Consider the following 17,678-nt stretch of genomic DNA (forward strand, 5'->3'; position numbering starts at 1 on the left):
ATTTTCTTTTTCATCTTACAAATGGAACTTATTTCAAAAAGAATTTTTTTAAATGGTATAAAGCAATAATTTGACATGAATGATATTGATATTAGACTAACTTAAATTGGCTATTAAAACAGTTTTTATTTTTAAAAAGGTAAGGTAAAAAATTGTTTTTGGTATTTGACTAAAATTCTTTTTTATATATAATCTTGTTTGGATCCTGAACGTAAAAGGATGACAAAGAAAAGAAGCACCATTGGGCATATATGAATATCTTATTATTATAAATGGACGATGAATGCAAAATTGTCAATTATATCAAGCTTGATTCAGCTCACAAGACAAAGTGATGAAGGCGGGGAAAAAATTGTACGTGTAAAACAAAGGAAAAACAAAGTAAATCATGAGAACAATTTCAGAATAAAAAAAGTAAATCATGAGAACAATCATCTGATGTAGATTGAGAAAAACAAAACAACGAAAAGATACCCAAGACAAAACAACAACTGATTAAATTTTGGAATGAATAACAACTGACTAAATATTTCTATACCTTAACTTCATTAGTTATATTCGCTATTCTTTCAAACCTAAAACAAATTATGTCACCGTCACTAATGTCGTCATTAATTTTGCTAATAAGAGTCTTATATAAGCTTTTTAATAGAGAGGGGTGTAAGTTAAGGAGAATGGTGTACATTAAGAGGAAAGGAGGAATGATTGGCATGTATGATTTTTAATGGAATTAGCCAATCATGAGATGCCACGTAGGCGGTGATTGGACCTAGAAAAACCCCTGAATGTATATATTATGGATTATGGATTATGGATTACATGTTATTTTTAAAGTCATGAATACGTGATGATTGTTTTTAAATAGCAATTATTTAATTCTTTAATTACGTTATTAATTCATTCTCAAAATTTAATTCAATTCCATCAGATTTTTTTTAATAAATTACGTTATATATATAAAAATGGAAAGAAGGATGAGTTTTTTTTCTTTTAAATAATCAATGGAGATACATTATGTTTTTTTTTAAAAATAAACGTTTTGTATATGTAAAAGGAAAAGAAGATCACATTTTTATTAAATAATTAATGGTATAGTTAAAACTAATTAAATATTATAAGAGGTAATGGTATAATTAATTGAAAATTTTTTTTTGACGAAAAATTGGGAAATTAATTGAATATTTGACTGAATGTCGATGTGTATTTAATTTCTCAAAATTCTACACAAATTAATGCATTTTTAAACGCATTAAATACATGATTATTAAATTTAAATATTAATTATTAATACGTTTTCTATAAATAAGGAAATGAATTGAACCGAATTCAAATTTATTAAATAGAAAAATGTCGTGCTTTATTATTTTATAAATAAGTCTAGAATTAAAAACAATTAAGACTAATTAAATAATAAAACAGATAATGGAAGATTTATTGCTCAATTTTGACTAACAATTAATTCAATATCAACGTTTTCAAATTTGTATAATTATTAATTATTTTGACGAAATCAAAAATTTAAAATTTAAATCACTAACCAATGTCGTCATTAATTTTTCTATAAATAAGGAAATGAATTGAATTCAATTAAAATGAATTAAATAGCAATAATGTCGTGTTCTATTTTACTATAATTAAGTCAAGAATTAAAAAGCAATTAAGACTAATTAAATACTAAAACTGATAATGGAATAGTTATTGCTCAATTTTGACTAAAACTTAATTCAATATCAATGTTTTCAAATTTGAATAATTATTAATTGTCTTGACGAAATCAAAAATTTTTAATTTGAATCACAAACTAATGTCGCCATTAATTTTGCTATAAATAAGGAAATGAATTGAATACAATTAAAATTAATTAAATAGCAATAATGTCGTGTTCTATTTTACTATAAATAAGTCAAGAATTAAAAAGCAATTAAGACTAAAATATGTGATTTATACTTTTACAACGAAATTGGTGAGATCTGCACATTATAGCTTCCAAGCGCCCCATATTGCCATAAACATCACAATCCGAAATTTCCAACATTAGAGTGCATTGTTCCTTTCTGTCATGATATCTCGCCAGTTTTACTTTGCCTTGTGGAGTAAAAGGTAGCAAATGCAAATTAATCAGCAAAATTGTAAGTCACATAAACCTCTATTAGTGAGTTATGTACATTACAACTTCCAAAACGATATCAGGATCTAGGAAGATACATAAAAAAACAAAATTAAAACAACATCAAAGAGATCAAATGAGAAATTGCAAAAAAAAAAACAAAATTTAAACAAACCTCCAAGATCCCTTATTATGAAAACTGCAAAACCTGAAAATAAAGAAAATGGAAACACATAAACCAGAAACGAAAAAATGTATCCGAATATGTGAAAACGTCACAAAAAACGAAGGTAACACAATGCAAGTGAGATCGATCGTTAGAAAAAAAAATGAAACACAACGACATGAGAATAGATTAAGGAGAACATGCATGAAAATAATGATTAGAAAAACACCTTTCAATCATGAAGAATAGTGAGAAGCTGCGAAAAAAAAAAACAGAGGAAAAGAGAATTGTGATGACAGTGATAAAATGATGGAGAAAGAAAGAAACAATTGGAGAGTCTTATATATGATTTTTAAGAAATTGATAAATACCTGTACAGCTTGTAGTCCCAAACCTTGATCTGGTAATCATCATCTGCAATTGAAAAAATGCTCAACTTGTTAATAGTTAACGAAAAAAATTCAGATCTAACTGGTCGATTGAATGGAAAATGAGGATGAATACCGAGAATCAATAGCCAAAGACCAAGAGAGGCTGAGAGTTGTGGAAATCAAATGATGGAGAGAGATTCAAATTATGGAGAGAGGAATGAAGAATTAGAGTCTTAAATAGGCTTTTTAAGAGAGATGAGTGTAGGTTAAGAGGAAGGGTGTACATTAAGAGGAAGGAAGGAATTCGTGCCATGTAGGATTTTTAATGAAATTGACCAATCATGAGGTGCCACGTATGCGATTACTGGACCTAGAAAAACCCCTGAATGTATATATTATGGATTAATCATGCTTTTTTCATAATGCCTTGCATTTTTTATCCCTGATATATTGTCATTGTGCGATTTGGGTCCCTTATGTTCAAAACGAGCGAATTTAATCCATCATCTTTCAATTTGTGAAAATTGGGCAGCTCCGTTAAGTTGCCTTCCAAAATTAAACGGAAGTTGTTGATGTGGCATCTTTAACTGACGTGGCCATGACGTTGCACGCCACTAGGATGACATGTCACATAATTTTCTTCTCCTTTAAAAATATTTCTTTTTTCTTTTAATTTAATTTTTTTTAACTTTTTATCTTCTTCAACCCTTTACACAGCACCACCACGCCTCCCTTCTTCTTCTTCCCTCTTCATCCAATACCATGAATTTGAAATCAAATCTTACACAGTAAATTAAAGCCCACAGATGTTGAATCAAACCCAAACTATCTAAAAAACGGGATGAATCAACAATTTTCTCCCTGCTTCAAAGTAAAACAACCCATAAAGGGTTTCAAATTAACATCAATTCCAGAAACAAACAAAAATTGAATCTTCAAGTTATTTTCTTTAACAGATCAACAACTTCATCAAGAACAACATCAATAAAAATCTTTGCAGGGAACCCAGAAAGAGGGGAGAAGGTAAAATTCTAGAAACATAGAAATTCCTTGCAGACATAGCTGGAAACTCTCCCTGAACCTTGTCGTCGTCCTCTATTGCCCAGCCCCTAAGCTTCACCGCGGTCACAACCACTACAAACGCTGCAACAACCGTCGTCCTCCCCGACTCCCCATCGAAGGTCTATGTCAAGTCCGACTGTTGTGAAGCTTCCTTCATTGATGCCGCTGCGCCAGGGAAACTGCCGTTCCATCTCCACTGCGCCGCCGCTCCTTGCCGCCACAACCGCTGTCGCGGAAACTGCCGCGAGCACTAGAGGAGCCGCCTTGCCAATCCTCTTCGTCATCATCTCCAATCTTCCCTTCCCTTCCATGATATTCGGTTCTCTCTCTCTTGAGTTCTATTTTTCTTTTCCTCGTCAGAAATAGTTAATGTGGATTTTGTGGATGTGGGTTTTGTAATGGAGAGGAGCATGTTCAGATCTGAGGGAGAAGAAGATAGTGGGTTGACAAGAAAGTGGTGGTGGCTTGGCGTTGACTGTGTATGGTAGAGCTTGGTGGTTGTGGCTATGGCTATGGTGAAGGGATGCAGAATGCAGAACGTTGAGGAAGAAGTTTTTTTTTTTTTTAACCAAGGAAGAAGATGAATTGATTTGGACTTTTTTTAAGTTATATTTTGTTCTATTCTGATTTTAATTTGGTTTTTTAATTAAGTTGTTTTATTTGTTTTCATTTTTGTTTACTAATGTGTTAATTTTTTTTTAAAGAATTTACTGATGTGTTATTAAAGTGGTGTAATTAGCAAAGATAGGTTAAGATGGTGTAAATAGTAATGCCACCTCAGCAATTTCCGTTTAATTTTGGATGTCAACTTGACGGAGGGGCTCAATTTTCACAGAATGGAAGATGAGGGATTAAAATCGCTCGTTTTGAATATAAGGGACCCAAATCGCACAATAACAATACATCAGGGATCAAAACTGCAATTAAGCCTTTTCTTATTATGAAAGAAGAAGAAAAATATGACTTTTTCGATGTATAAAAAAAAGATTTTTTTTCTTAAGTCCAAATATATATATATATATATATATATATATATATATTAACTAGCATTATATAATAAAAAGCTCACACGGGACCGTCAAAACAAAAAAAAGCTCACAGGACTTGATACGCAATTTGAAAGTGAACAGTACACTCGAAGTAATATAAAAGATTGTTGAATAACAGAGATTGTGAGAAACACCAATTCACAAGATGAAAGAGTTGTTTAGAACACAAGAAAGTAAAAGCACCTGAAATTGGTTTGAGACGAACTAGTTTCCTTCCTATCTTTATCTTGCCCTTACTTTATTATACTTTTCCGGCTAACTCAATTCCTTTGCAATTTCCCTGATAGCCGTACCAAATCAATATATGTTAATTATGTTTTTAATTAGACCTTTTCCAACATCACTTCTTATTTTATTTAATTTTCAAAGAACATTAGAACAGTATTTTGTAACGCACATTTTTTATCACGTTAGTCGTTTTGTTACTTAATTATCATATCATTGTTTGAACCAGCTCCATGTGATTTTACCTTTGACCTTTTTCTATTATACTGTTATCTAGTTGTCATTTGAAGCAACCATTTTTAACAAAAATCATGTTGTCTGTATATGAAGACATTATTCAACTGTCCAATCTCAACCTTTCTGATCAGTGATCACACTACAAACTCAACTTATGGCTTCCAGTGCCAGATTCAGCTATTCATATATCCTTGCACTCTTCTTCTTGCCCTTCATTTCTTTCACTTTCCATGCCAATTCAATTCACTTCAAATTTCCCAATTCCAGCCCTGGTGGTCCAAACATACGCTACCTAGGATCTGCAGGAAATATTGAAGGAGAAGTTGAATTTAACCTTTATGAAGCGTATATAAGTCAAGTTGGATGGGCAATCTATGCTCAAAAAGTGTTGCTTTGGGACTCAGACACAGGTCAACTCACTAACTTCACAACACATTACACCTTCATTATTGACACTAAAGGTCTATCTAGGTATGGTCATGGACTTGCCTTCTTCCTTGCTCCAGTTGGATTTGAAATCCCTCCAAATTCTGCTGGTGGCTTTCTTGGCCTATTCAACACAGCAACTATGTTTTCATCATCCCATAGCCAAATTGTTCATGTGGAGTTCGATTCATACCCAAATCCTGAATTTAATGAAACGGTGCAGCATGTGGGAATCAACAATAACTCAATTATTTCATCAAAATGGACACCATGGAATGCTAGCTTACACAGCACAGCCACTGCTGATGTATCAATTAGCTACAATTCTGCAACACAAAATTTATCAGTGTCATGGAAATACCAGACCACCTCTGATCCTGAAGAAAAACAAGTCTTTCGTATCAAATTGATTTGAGTAAGGTGCTTCCTTAATGGGTCACGGTAGGATTTTCCGCAGCAACAGGTACGGTCACCGAAAAGCATAATCTTCTATCATGGGAGTTCAACTCCACATTGGAAAGTAGTAGTGAAAGTAATACAAAGAAGACAAGATTAGTTGTGATTGTACCTGTTTCTTGTGGTGTTATAGTACTGCTGGCCATAATTGCAATTGCAACATATGCATTATTTTGGAGGAAGAGAAAGAAAAACAGAAAAGAAGAAACCATCAATTTAACATCAATCAATGATGATGACATTGAAAAAGGAGCAGGGCCAGGGAGATTCTCCCACATAGAACTCGCTTCCGCTACCAATAACTTCTCCAGAGACCGGAAACTCGGCCAAGGAGGGTTTGAAGCAGTTTACTGAGGCTACTTTACTGATTCAGACTTAACAGTTACTGTGAAGAGAATCTCAAAAGGGTCAAAACAAGGGAAGAAAGAGTATCTTGTTAGAGTCTCACATTGGCTAGAGATGTGGTCAAGCAATTGCTTATATATGGTTATGCAAACCTTAACTCTTGAGCTAGCTTTTGGGTTGAGTTAGGCCTCCTAATGGCTAATATGGTATCAGAGCCAATGGTTGTTTGACCATGGGCCTGAGCCCCTATCTTAGATCTATTTGTTGTGGAGACCTCCCATATTTAGGCCACCCGTTTCATTCCACGCTCCAAATGTTCTACACAGGGGGTGTGTTAGAGTCCCACATTGGCCTAATATATCTAACAGAGGTGAAAGTCATTAGCCAACTCCGGCACCGGAATCTTGTGAGACTAATTGGTTGGTGCCATGACCGAGGCGAGTTCCTTCTTGTATATGAGTTCATGCCAAATGGAAGCCTTGACTGTCATTTATTCAGTAAGAGCCTAACACGCCTCGCTTGGAGCGTGAGGCACAAGATAGCTCTTGGATTGGCCTCTGCAGTGCTTTATTTACATGAAGAATGGGAAAGATGTGTGGTCCATAGAGATATCAAGTCAAGCAATGGTATGCTAGATTCTAGTTTTAATGTGAAACTTAGTGACTTTGGACTGGCGAAGCTCATGGACCATGAACTGGGCCCGCAAATAACTGGGCTTGCTGGAACATTGGGCTACATGGCTCCAGAATATGTGAGCACAGGAAGGGCAAGCAAAGAGTCAGATGTGTATAGCTTTGGGGTGGTTGCTTTGGAGATTACTACAGGGAAAAAAGCTGTTCATGTGATGGAAGATAGAGATGGAGATCAAAAGGGGTTGATTCAGTGGGTTTGGGATCATTATGGCAGAGGAGAGGTGGTTATGGCTATGGATGAGAGTTTGCAGAAGGATTTTGATTTGAAACAGGTTGAGTGTTTGATGATTGTTGGACTGTGGTGTTCTCACCCTGACGTAAATCTTAGACCGTCAATACGACAGGCAATTCAAGTGCTGAATTTCGAGGCTACCATGCCTAACCTTCCTCTAAAGAGGCCGGTCGCGACTCAATGCTCCTATACCATCTGTAAGCTCGGTAGAACCATCCATAACCACAAGCCTTCACATTGGTCATTGATTGATACCACCTCAACGATATCATGCTGGTATAACTTCTATTATCACATTTATTTGCAACTTTGATACACTCATAGGCATTTTCTGTTCTTTCCCAGCTCCACCTTTTTTCTCTTTTAATTTCTTTTTTTTTATCCATAGCCTCACATACAATTTTGATACATTAACATCTCACTTTATCTTCCATTTAATTTCCACACATTTTTTTTTTCTATTTCTCTCTCTTATTTTCCTATCATATCACTCACTCATTTCTTTTTCTTCAATTTTTATTTCTATTTAAAGGTGGAGGTGATGAAGACTGAACACAACATTTCCTAATTAGTGCTTTATTTTTGTGTTACCAATATTTCTAGGTTAAACTAAGGAGCTTGGACACTAAATAGTAGATCTAGCTAGATTGCGAGGGCGCGAGGCAATAGTTGAAGACTGAAGTGGGGTCACGATGTATTTTCAAGTCGAATCGAAGGTTCTTAGGTGTTCCATTTTAGAAAGAAAATGCAGTATCAGTGGTTGCATATGGCTAATGGAGTTCATTTTGGAATTGCAGTATTGTTAACTGTACATTACTTTCCTAATTTCCTGAATTTCAGTTTTATAGATAATATGGATACATAATTTGCTCTACTTTTCTACTGCTTTGACTTTATTATTTAACTACTAACAAAGAAAACATATATTTTCCTAAAAGAATAACCGATAAAAAGAACAGACCAAAGGTTTCCTTGAGATTTTTGCTGTTGCGTACGTAGATCTGGAAGTGTCGGAGAGTTTTCGATGACGCTGATCTCTTGGCGGCTTCTGTCGTTATCTATCTGTTTTTTTCTTTAGGTTATGTGTATTTGATCTATAACACTTTGTTGGGGTATTTTTGGTGGGTTTTTAGTTGCTCGGCTGACTTGGGTCTCTGTTTGTGGGTGTCAAGCGGCTTCCTTGTCAGTTGAACTTGTCGTCATTTTTCAATTTTAATGGGAACCTAATCAGTGGGGTAGACGCTAGGGGTTTGGCTTGTTTAAGCGCTTTGGTGTTTTCGGGGCTTTTCGAGGTTTTTGCTATAGTTTCAGATTTATTCTGCCTGATAGGTTACTTTACCCACGTAGAGAGGAGTTGTTTCTCAATACTTTCTATATATATATATATATGAGAGAACCATTTTTTTCCTACGACATACTTCATTTTTTTCCCTTTCTACTTGACAAAGCACTCCGACTTCAAACTTCAAAGCATTAACATTTCTCTTTTACAGGACTTTCCAGCTTTGAACATCACATTTCTCTTCCTGCCACTTAAATCACGAGAATGTCCCTTCTCTTGCTTTTTATCCTTGCAAGAATGCCATTGTTTTTCTTCCTTCCTCTCCTCACTTCCCATTCTTCTACTTCCATCCTCATAATCATCAATTGCTTGAAGCTTTGAGAAATCCGAGTTCTTCCCAACGGCGGGGTGCTCTACAGTCTACAGAAACTAGGAAATAAGTGAAAAAAATATTGGTGAAAACAAGCATGTCTTACATTGGAAATGATATAAGAGGTCTAAATGAGTTGTTGTAAAGGAAAGCTTCTAAGTGAAATACTTGTAACACACACACACACACACTACTTGATTATTAAATGAATTTCACGAGGGTCTCACTGACAAAATAATTTGAATCCATTTTCTATTTAGTGTGATGCACATGAGATTTATACAATAATGGGTATAGTGGATAGACAGAACCATAGATTGTCTAGGTAGCAATTATCACACATTTAGATAGATTTAATTCAAATTCTATCTGACCTCACTTTCAGGTGCAAAACAGGGCATGCCTACAAGGCTACAATTAGATATTCAGCTCTAACGCTAAGCAGTCGAGTTCAATTTAAGATGACGGAAATGAGAAATGAGGTAAATAATTGAAAGTAGGCATATTTATTATTTATATGAGAAATTACCAGATCCAGAAAATGAATGAGAGATTTGATTTTCATCCAAGGAGAACTCTGTCTAGTTCAGGGGAGAAACCAGGAGAGGACCATTGCAGGAATCATCGACTTTCCATCATCAAGTGTTGTTTCAAGTGAGATATTATGTCATTAGAATTAACCTGCATACGATTGCTAAAACACCATTAATTGATCGAAGAATTGCAGCAGAGCACATATCAGAAAATGGTGAGATATTATGTCATTAGAATTAACCTGCATATGATTGCGAAGACACCATTAAATGATCGAAGAATTGCAGCAGAGCACATATAAGAAAATAGTGAAGCAGCTTCAACATGGCAAAAGCCTGGAAATAACTAAGCAACATTGGCAAGTGAAATATCTACAAGGAAGCAACATGGGTAAGTGAAAAATCTTGGAAGAATTGTTTAAGTACGCTTAATATACTGATCCTGGTATTTGAGCAGCACTTCAAATATTTTCTTCCAGCAGAACCAGGTAGTTAAAAATAAATTAGCAAATGTATGTAATTTTTAATGATTCAAAGTAGTCCAGGTTCATTTTCATATGTGTATTTAGTATTTACTAATTCATTTAAATAGAAAATCGTTGCATAAACTTGTAGTTGCTTTCAATTGTATTATTCCCGTTTCTTTACAATACTATAGCTAGATTGAACAAAACAAGCATCTAGCTGTAGGTTGCAATATTAAGAACTTTCAATCACTTGAATACATGCTATCTAGTTAGTTATTTATGAATGGTTAGGTAATTTCTTTTCTTCATCCTACAATATGTTCTTCCCTTTTCATTTCATCAAAGATAGGCAGTTATTTTTTTCATTTTGATTAATAAAAGTTGAGAAGTAGATAAGAGACTGAGGCATATTAAATATTTACAAATCATCAACCAATTAGGGACATCAGTGTCAGCAAGAACTGAACCTAAGACTTTCCAGCATCATTACTGGATGAACTAATCTCAGTTGGCATTATACATAAGCAGCTGACTACAAGCTAAAGGGACTAAATTTTTCATAAATATGGGAACTGGGGCAGGGGAAGAGCAAACAGGTAAGACAACATACAGGCGAGGTATGGTCACAACTTCCAAATTTTCTTGCATTCCAGCCGAGACTGTGGTATAAGTATATATGAAATATCTTGTCCTGCAAATCAAGGATATTAGTCATGTTGAATGAATGATAAAAAAAATCAAAGAAATAGCTTCCAGTCAAATGATTAACACGATAAGTTTACTAACTGGAAAGTACTGAGCTATGAGAATACCTCTAAATGGATAAACAGCCCTCAGTTTTTAATCTCCTTCTGCCATCACCTTCCAAAGATCAGACACAACAGCATACCCCAAGGAGTTTACATTATCACACTGCATTCGGTATCAATATCCTATCAAGCTCAGTCGCATTGATATCTAAATTACCTACAACATGCTTTACCAAAAGATCCCACAATTCACCATCAACTCCTGTGGACATGGCCAGTGCAACTACCTTGTTGATTTCTTGATTCATTCCTCCTGAAAGCAAAAGGCCCTCAATCAATATTGAGTAGGTTGATTTGTTAGGCAAACAACCATTTTCACACATCTCCTCCAGAATTCTGATGCCCTCCTTTGCATTTCCAACCTTACAGAACCCATTAATCAACAAGTTATAGGTAAAAGCATTAGGAGCACGACCCTTCTCCACCATGTCATCCCACAGTCTTGCCGCCTCACAAAGCTCTCCTCTCTCACACAATCCTGCAATCAAAGTGTTATACGTCAAGAGACTAGCGACCGAGCCACCCTCAAATTCTTCAAACACATTCCTCGCTTCCAGCACCTTCCCCTTCTTGCAAAGCCAATGTATGAGCGTACTCGCCACGGTATTATCAGAGCCACAAATCTTCCTCAAAACCCTCCACACCTCACAAGCTCTCTCCACATTCCCTTCCTCACACAGCACATCAACAACCTTACAACACAGCCCCGAACTCGGAACATGACCCTTCCTAACCATGTCCTCAAGCAAGTTAACCGCCTCCCCAGGCTTCTTCCATTTGCAATAAGCTTCAATCATAACACCATAAGTAACCTCATTGGGCTGAACTCCATTCTCCTCCATATCATCCATCACCTTAATTGCAGCCACCAACCTCCCTTGCCTACAAAACCCATCCACCAAAACAGTGTAAGTAGTCGCATCCGGCGCCCACCCTTTATCCAAAACCTCACCTAAAACCCTCATGGCACCATCCATGTCACCCCTCCAAGCATAACCCCCCATAACAGTGGTGTAACTAACCACATTGGGAACCAAACCCATCCCAAGCATCTCATCCAAAACCCTAACCGCAACCTCAACCTCATTCACCTTACAAAGGGCCTTAAGCAAAATGTTACAACTAACCACATTAGGGGAAACCCCAAACCTTGTTCTAGAGTTCTTGAACACCGAATGCGCCAAGCGGTGACGCTTGTTCTGAACCAACGCATTGAGCAATGCGTTGAGTAACCTCACTGAGGGTCGAATCCCGAGCCGCGATTCGATCCTCAGGAAGGTCCGGAGTGCGGAGTCGGGCTTTCCGGCGAGACCGTAACCGCGGATGGCGGTTACGAGCGGGTCCTCACCGCAGTGATCGAGGAACTGCTGCGGCGAATGGCGGGGGAGGGTGGAGAGGAGGGACTCCATTTCAGGGAAGCAGCGGGCGCGGGAGAGTTTGAGGAAGATGGCACGGTAGGGGAGAGGGTGGTGGGAGGAGGCGCGGTGGTGGGTTTGGGCGTGGCGGAAGATTTGGAGGGAGAGGTGGGGGTCGTGTTGGCGGGAGATGAGGGAGGCGAGGAGTTTTGGGTGGAGGCGGTGGGGCCAGGGTTTGATTGGGGGCTGAATGGTGTATGATTCAGGGAGGGTGGTCGGCGCAGCGGCAGTATTGGCGGCGATGGCGGCGGCAGAAGTGGAGAATTGGAGGAGGTTGTGTTGGGTGGGGAGGATACGGCTGGGACGGGACATCGGGGAGTGAAGCATTGGTGCTACAAGGTTTTCAGATTGGGATTAAGTTAAACTAAGACTTTGTTTGGTTTGAACATATATATAAAATGAGAAATGTTAGCAACATTCTCTTTTAGATTTTCTTTGCACAGAAGTGGAAGTCAGATAACATCTTCTGGATTAGTGAAACTTTGAGCTCCGAACTATTTGAGTTTTGCCTTCTTGGACTTGGGAGATCATACCTTAGTGGAGACTTGTGCAAGACTTTTGCACATTGTCTTTGCTTTCACTACTACAAAAATGACATTTTACCACGCCTCAATTGCCACGGTTATAGGCGGAACCGTGGCAAAAGCTCAATTGCCACGGTTATAAGCGGAACCGTGGTAATAGGGTATAATATTTGATTATTTTTTTTAGGGACCGTGACAATAGAAATTTTCTCCAATTTTTTTGAGAAGAAAACCCTAAAGCTTTGCAAACCCTCTCCCTCCCACGCTCTATCCCACTCTCCACACTCCATCAACCTGCCGACGAAGCTTCAATCTGTTCCCGTCCCTCTCTCGTTTCCCTGTCCTTCCCTCCCACTCTTCATCGACCTGTCCCTCTCTCCCACCAGCGAATTTAGTGCGGATAATTCTGAGACAGAGCGAGCCGCAGAGGAAGCTTCGTGGAGAAAAGAGGAGGCTGCAACTGCGGCTGAGCGAGCGGCAGTTGAACGATGTTGACGGAGAGGCGAGAGAAGGACGTAACAGAAATCTATTTTTGATTTTAAGCTCCGATCTGTTCTGTTCACGCCATTCACCTAGGGTTGCAGTCCCTCTCGACGCTTGGGCCTTCTCTTCCATCGAAGTCGCACCACACCTTGCAACTTCGTCACCCACTCCGACAAAGTCTTCGTTCTCCGTCCAAGTCGCTGTTCTCTATCAGTCGTTCTCCATCACTAGGGTTCTCTGTCACGCTCTCTCTGCCGTGTCGTTACCGTCCTTCATTGATTGTTGAGTCATTTTAGGTATCCATTTTCTTTCTCTATCTCTATATCTAACGCTTAGATGTTCTGTTTCTTTATATGTTTATCAGCAGTTTTGTTATTTTGTTTTTCTTAGCCTGCACCACTTACCTCACTGTTAATGTTGGAAATACTGAACCGTAAGATTGCATAGAGAAGTATGAGTTCTGGGTTTAGTCTTTAATTGGTGTTTGCAGTTCGTGTCTATAAATATAACTAAGCTTCAGCAATTCAGAAATGGAATAGATGACGGAGAGAATTGCTATTGGGGGAGGATATGTCTGGTGGAGGAAAGGGTGTTTCATCAGCTCTGGCACTGTCAAATGCATTCCCAAACCTTGCTGGTATGTTGACTTTTTACTTTCTTTATATGCTGCTTGAATCATGATGGATAAACATTATGATGTTACTTCCATTTTCATGAGCTCTTGATAGAAGAAATGTTTCAAATAGCTCTTGTCAGTTTCTCATTGTTTTCTTGCTGAGAATGCAGCTGCTGTTTTTGGTGAACAAAAGCGCCTAGAGTCGATGCTGCCCGAGAGGAGAGCCAGATGGAGAAAGGAAATTGATTGGCTTCTATTAGTGACAAATTATGTTGTTGAGATGGTCCTACTAAACAAAAATCAAAAGATGGATCCAGCATGGAGGTAACCCTCCTCACTCACCCTATTTTTCCTATGTTCCTTATTGTCCCTATGATAGTTGTTATATGATTGATCCTCATCTTTGAATGAATAGATTATGACAACGCGACAACGAACAGATCTCCATATGAATATCCCTGCCTTAAGAAACCTTGACAACATGCTTATTGTAAGATCACTAACCAAAATGATCATTATTTTTCTATAGATAAGTCTCAATAGGTTGTTAGCTCTTAAAAAAACTTGCTGATGATGAGCAGGATTGTCCAGATAACTTCAAAGACCAGAATGAGTTCTACTATGTATCACAAGATGCAGATGATGCAGATAAAGATAGTTCAAAGAGAAAAAATGATGACAAGTGGTCCTACACCTAAGGTTCCTGCAGAGGGTTCATCTGATGTGGTGATGGCCATAAATGCACAGACCCTATCGGAGATGGAGATCCCTGAAAGCTATATTGAATCCCTACCCAAGGTAAGTAAAAAAGAACTAGTATCTACATATAAGTTTTCTTGATTAACATTTTCATATCTTTTCACATTATAAATTTTGGTCTTTTTACTTCTTTTACAGAATGGTGCGTTAATTATGACCAGAAAGACAAGAGCCAAAAAAGTTTTTCTTCAATGACTTGTAGAGGAGTGATTCATATGTGATTTGATTACAGAATGGTGCGTTAATTATGACCAGATAGACAAGAACCAAAAAAGTGTTTCTTCAATGACTTGTAATCGGAAAACTTTCAAGGAGTTTTCTGAATTCTGAAGTGTTTGAGTTTCACATGATCATGTTTAATCTGTCCTTAAATCCTAAGAAATCAAAGAGAAAGATAGCAGATAGGTCTTGATTAGGACAATTATTCTACTGAGTCTGTCTAATATGCTGGCAATGCATGCTATTTACCCATGGAAAAGCTGATCTAGCTTAATGAAGATTTAAAGAACAGACGTATGTTGTACTAACACGAGCTGAAGTTTGTTTTTCTCTTTCAGACAATATCCCAGGTTTTCTAAAGTTCATTTGACTGAGGGAGCACACGCACACACTTCTGCAATATAGTATAAATAAAGGTAGGTGGGTATATTTAATGAACTTTAGAGATCATTTTATCAGGTGGTGATATAGGCTGCTGAACTTAGGTTTGGTTTGTTTTGATTATGCTTAAATGTCATTTTGGATAGGTTTTGATAATATGCATGTTATTTGTTTTTAAGAGCATGTACATGTTTTCGTTTTCTTGATAGTGAAAGTATGCTAGTAACTCATTAAAACTAAGATATGACCAACAAAATCAGAACTGATATCACAGTTTGATATGTTGTTTCAAATTTGTGATGATATTTATAAAAATAAGGTGATTCATACCCTTTTCGTGATCTAATTTCGGATTTGAATTTCAAAGGCATGATGTGTGTAAGTTGCAGGTAAATGTTTATATACAGCAGAGCTGTGTGTTGCCAAGCAGTGTTTAGTTTCTTCAAACTCCATATTTGTCTTCTGTTGTTCTAGCACCTGCCTTCTTCAAACTCTCATGAAGGTGCTTCCTTTTCTTTCCTAATCAAATATTCTTATTTATTTAGAATGCTAAATGTGATTTGTTCTAATTTTTGGTTTAATGATTGAATGATTTACATGATTATTATTGTGGGTAAAGCCCTACAATGGAAAGAGTTAGGAAAATAAGACATGATATGGTTATAGTCATAGATACATGTACTGTTATTTCCTTTATAGTGCTTCACAACTTCATATGAGTTGATGTAGATGTGCATCTTGTAATGGAAAAAGTTTTCTAGTACTTCTTTTCATTTGCCTATTGTTTTTTGAACTTCTTTTTGCTAGTGGAGAGTGCATCTTGGCTCCAAGGTCTAGAATCTCAAATAAATCATGGTTTTCTTAAACTCGAATTGACCCGATTTGCCATGTCATCATATTCATATATTTATCTTATTTGAGTGCATCTTGTTTGCTGAATTTATAGGTAAACACCATAGAAAAAGAAAGATCTTTGATGATCATTAGGTTTAAAATGTTTGTCAAATATGTGGCTTACTTGATTCTTAATTGATTTTAAAAATCAAAGTTGTATTTTCCTCTGAAGCATTTTGGTGAAGGTTGATGCATGTAGCTGCCCGACCTAGTGGGAAAAGGCTAGATTTGTAATGATAATGATTTTGTTAATGGGCTGAATAAATTATATAGTTAAGAGGGAACTAATAGAGATAGTGGTTGAGTAAAATGACTTGCAAATATTTGAAATTTTAGCTGTCTTACTTTTTCAGGCTAGGCTATGGAAGGACTACAAATTTTTAATGGTCTGGAGTGTGAGATAGCTTGCAGTTCTTCGAAGGTATTGAATATCAATTGTTACTTCTACATATTTTGTCAATATATGTCTTTATTCACTTTAACTGAGTAATTCTTCTTGTTAAGAGGCAAAGTTATCAGTTACATGTAGATTATTTAGAGTGTATGAGTTTGACCTCTAGCAGGGCATCCCATTTTAGTATCACAATCTCTTTCTCATATCTCTATGTCCTTTACTTTTTTTTTCCATCTTTGTAGTTATTTTGCACATCTTGCTGATTATGCATTTGATTAAAGTAATTATGTTGGATTGTGTTTTTGAACTGCCAGTCCTTACATTTTCTTAACGACACCTTTTGCATGTTGTTAGGTGTCATATGTTTTAGATACCGACAATGTCTTATATCGAACGAGAAGTAAAAGAAAGGTAGCAAAGTCTTCGAATATTAGTCCAAGCAGAGCTCCACGGTTCCATGTCACATAATAATATGTAAATAGACGTAATTAGTGAGGTAGATGACATATTTTCAATTCATTTTTGTCACTAGTCCAAGCTGCTACATTGTTGAGGTTACTTTTAATGAAATTTGGTGGCTGCAATTATTCTCAGTTACTTTTTATGAAAGTTGGTGGCTGCAATTAGTCTAAGTTACTTTTTATGAAATTGTGGCTGCAATTATTGATGCAATTGGGTAGTTGACTACGTGGTCTCTATTGCAACGGTTATGTAACCGTGGCAATATGTGGCCTCTATTGCCACCACATATTGCCACGGTTAAGTACGTAACCGTGGCAATAGAGACCATCTATTGCCACGGTTATGTGCGTAACCGTGGCAATATGTGGCCTCTATTGCCACGGTTACCAACTACGACCCGTGGTTACAGGCGAAGCAATTGCCACGGGTCACCCTTGAACCGCAAGCTATCGCCACGGTTAAACCGTGGCGAAAGGGCGTGCAGAACCGTGGCAAAAGGCATTTTCTGTAGTAGTGTTTGAGCACTTGAAATGATCAGACTATGAATGTATAAACACTACTAGATTTTAGTGCTTGTAGGAATGCCATAGCCTCATAGTCTTTCCTGTGCATCATTTATCTTTCTATTCAACAATCTTTGTTCTTCTGCACATGAAGTGGATATTTAATGCCTTGAGTGATGATGTCTGATTGAGTTGAACT

The 17,678-nt window shown here is 36.9% G+C and overlaps 1 protein-coding gene, 1 long non-coding RNA gene and 1 pseudogene across 6 annotated transcripts; 2 read left to right on the plus strand and 1 right to left on the minus strand.

Annotated features, from left to right (window-relative positions):
• Nucleotides 1-5,272: 5,272 nt before the first annotated feature.
• LOC130719442 (L-type lectin-domain containing receptor kinase IX.1-like) lies at nucleotides 5,273-7,616 on the plus strand (annotated as a pseudogene).
• Nucleotides 7,617-7,952: 336 nt separating this feature from the next.
• Nucleotides 7,953-12,706, minus strand: LOC130729295 (pentatricopeptide repeat-containing protein At5g16420, mitochondrial). 5 transcript variants are annotated; one of them, XM_057580997.1, is made up of 5 exons: nucleotides 10,833-12,706; nucleotides 10,631-10,711; nucleotides 9,796-9,889; nucleotides 9,550-9,701; nucleotides 7,954-9,070 (listed from the first exon to the last, which is right to left on the minus strand). In XM_057580997.1, exon 1 carries the CDS (start codon nucleotides 12,569-12,571, stop codon nucleotides 10,928-10,930), a length of 1,644 nt encoding a protein of 547 aa, XP_057436980.1. In that variant the 5' UTR covers nucleotides 12,572-12,706; the 3' UTR covers nucleotides 7,954-9,070; nucleotides 9,550-9,701; nucleotides 9,796-9,889; nucleotides 10,631-10,711; nucleotides 10,833-10,927. The 5 variants fall into 5 exon arrangements, with proteins under 5 accessions (XP_057436978.1, XP_057436980.1, XP_057436979.1 ...); XM_057580994.1 differs by having other exon boundaries at nucleotides 7,955-9,070; nucleotides 9,796-9,925; XM_057580995.1 differs by having other exon boundaries at nucleotides 7,953-9,079; nucleotides 9,550-9,925.
• Nucleotides 12,707-12,736: 30 nt separating this feature from the next.
• On the plus strand, nucleotides 12,737-17,074 carry LOC130729296 (uncharacterized). The gene is made up of 8 exons (XR_009015954.1): nucleotides 12,737-13,888; nucleotides 14,038-14,191; nucleotides 14,283-14,357; nucleotides 14,449-14,665; nucleotides 14,765-14,862; nucleotides 15,616-15,728; nucleotides 16,474-16,541; nucleotides 16,869-17,074. It is a non-coding gene; the product is annotated as an uncharacterized LOC130729296 (long non-coding RNA).
• The last annotated feature ends 604 nt before the right edge of the window (nucleotides 17,075-17,678 follow it).

This window comes from Lotus japonicus, chromosome 1, assembly GCF_012489685.1.
Source record: "Lotus japonicus ecotype B-129 chromosome 1, LjGifu_v1.2".
NCBI lineage: Eukaryota > Viridiplantae > Streptophyta > Magnoliopsida > Fabales > Fabaceae > Lotus > Lotus japonicus.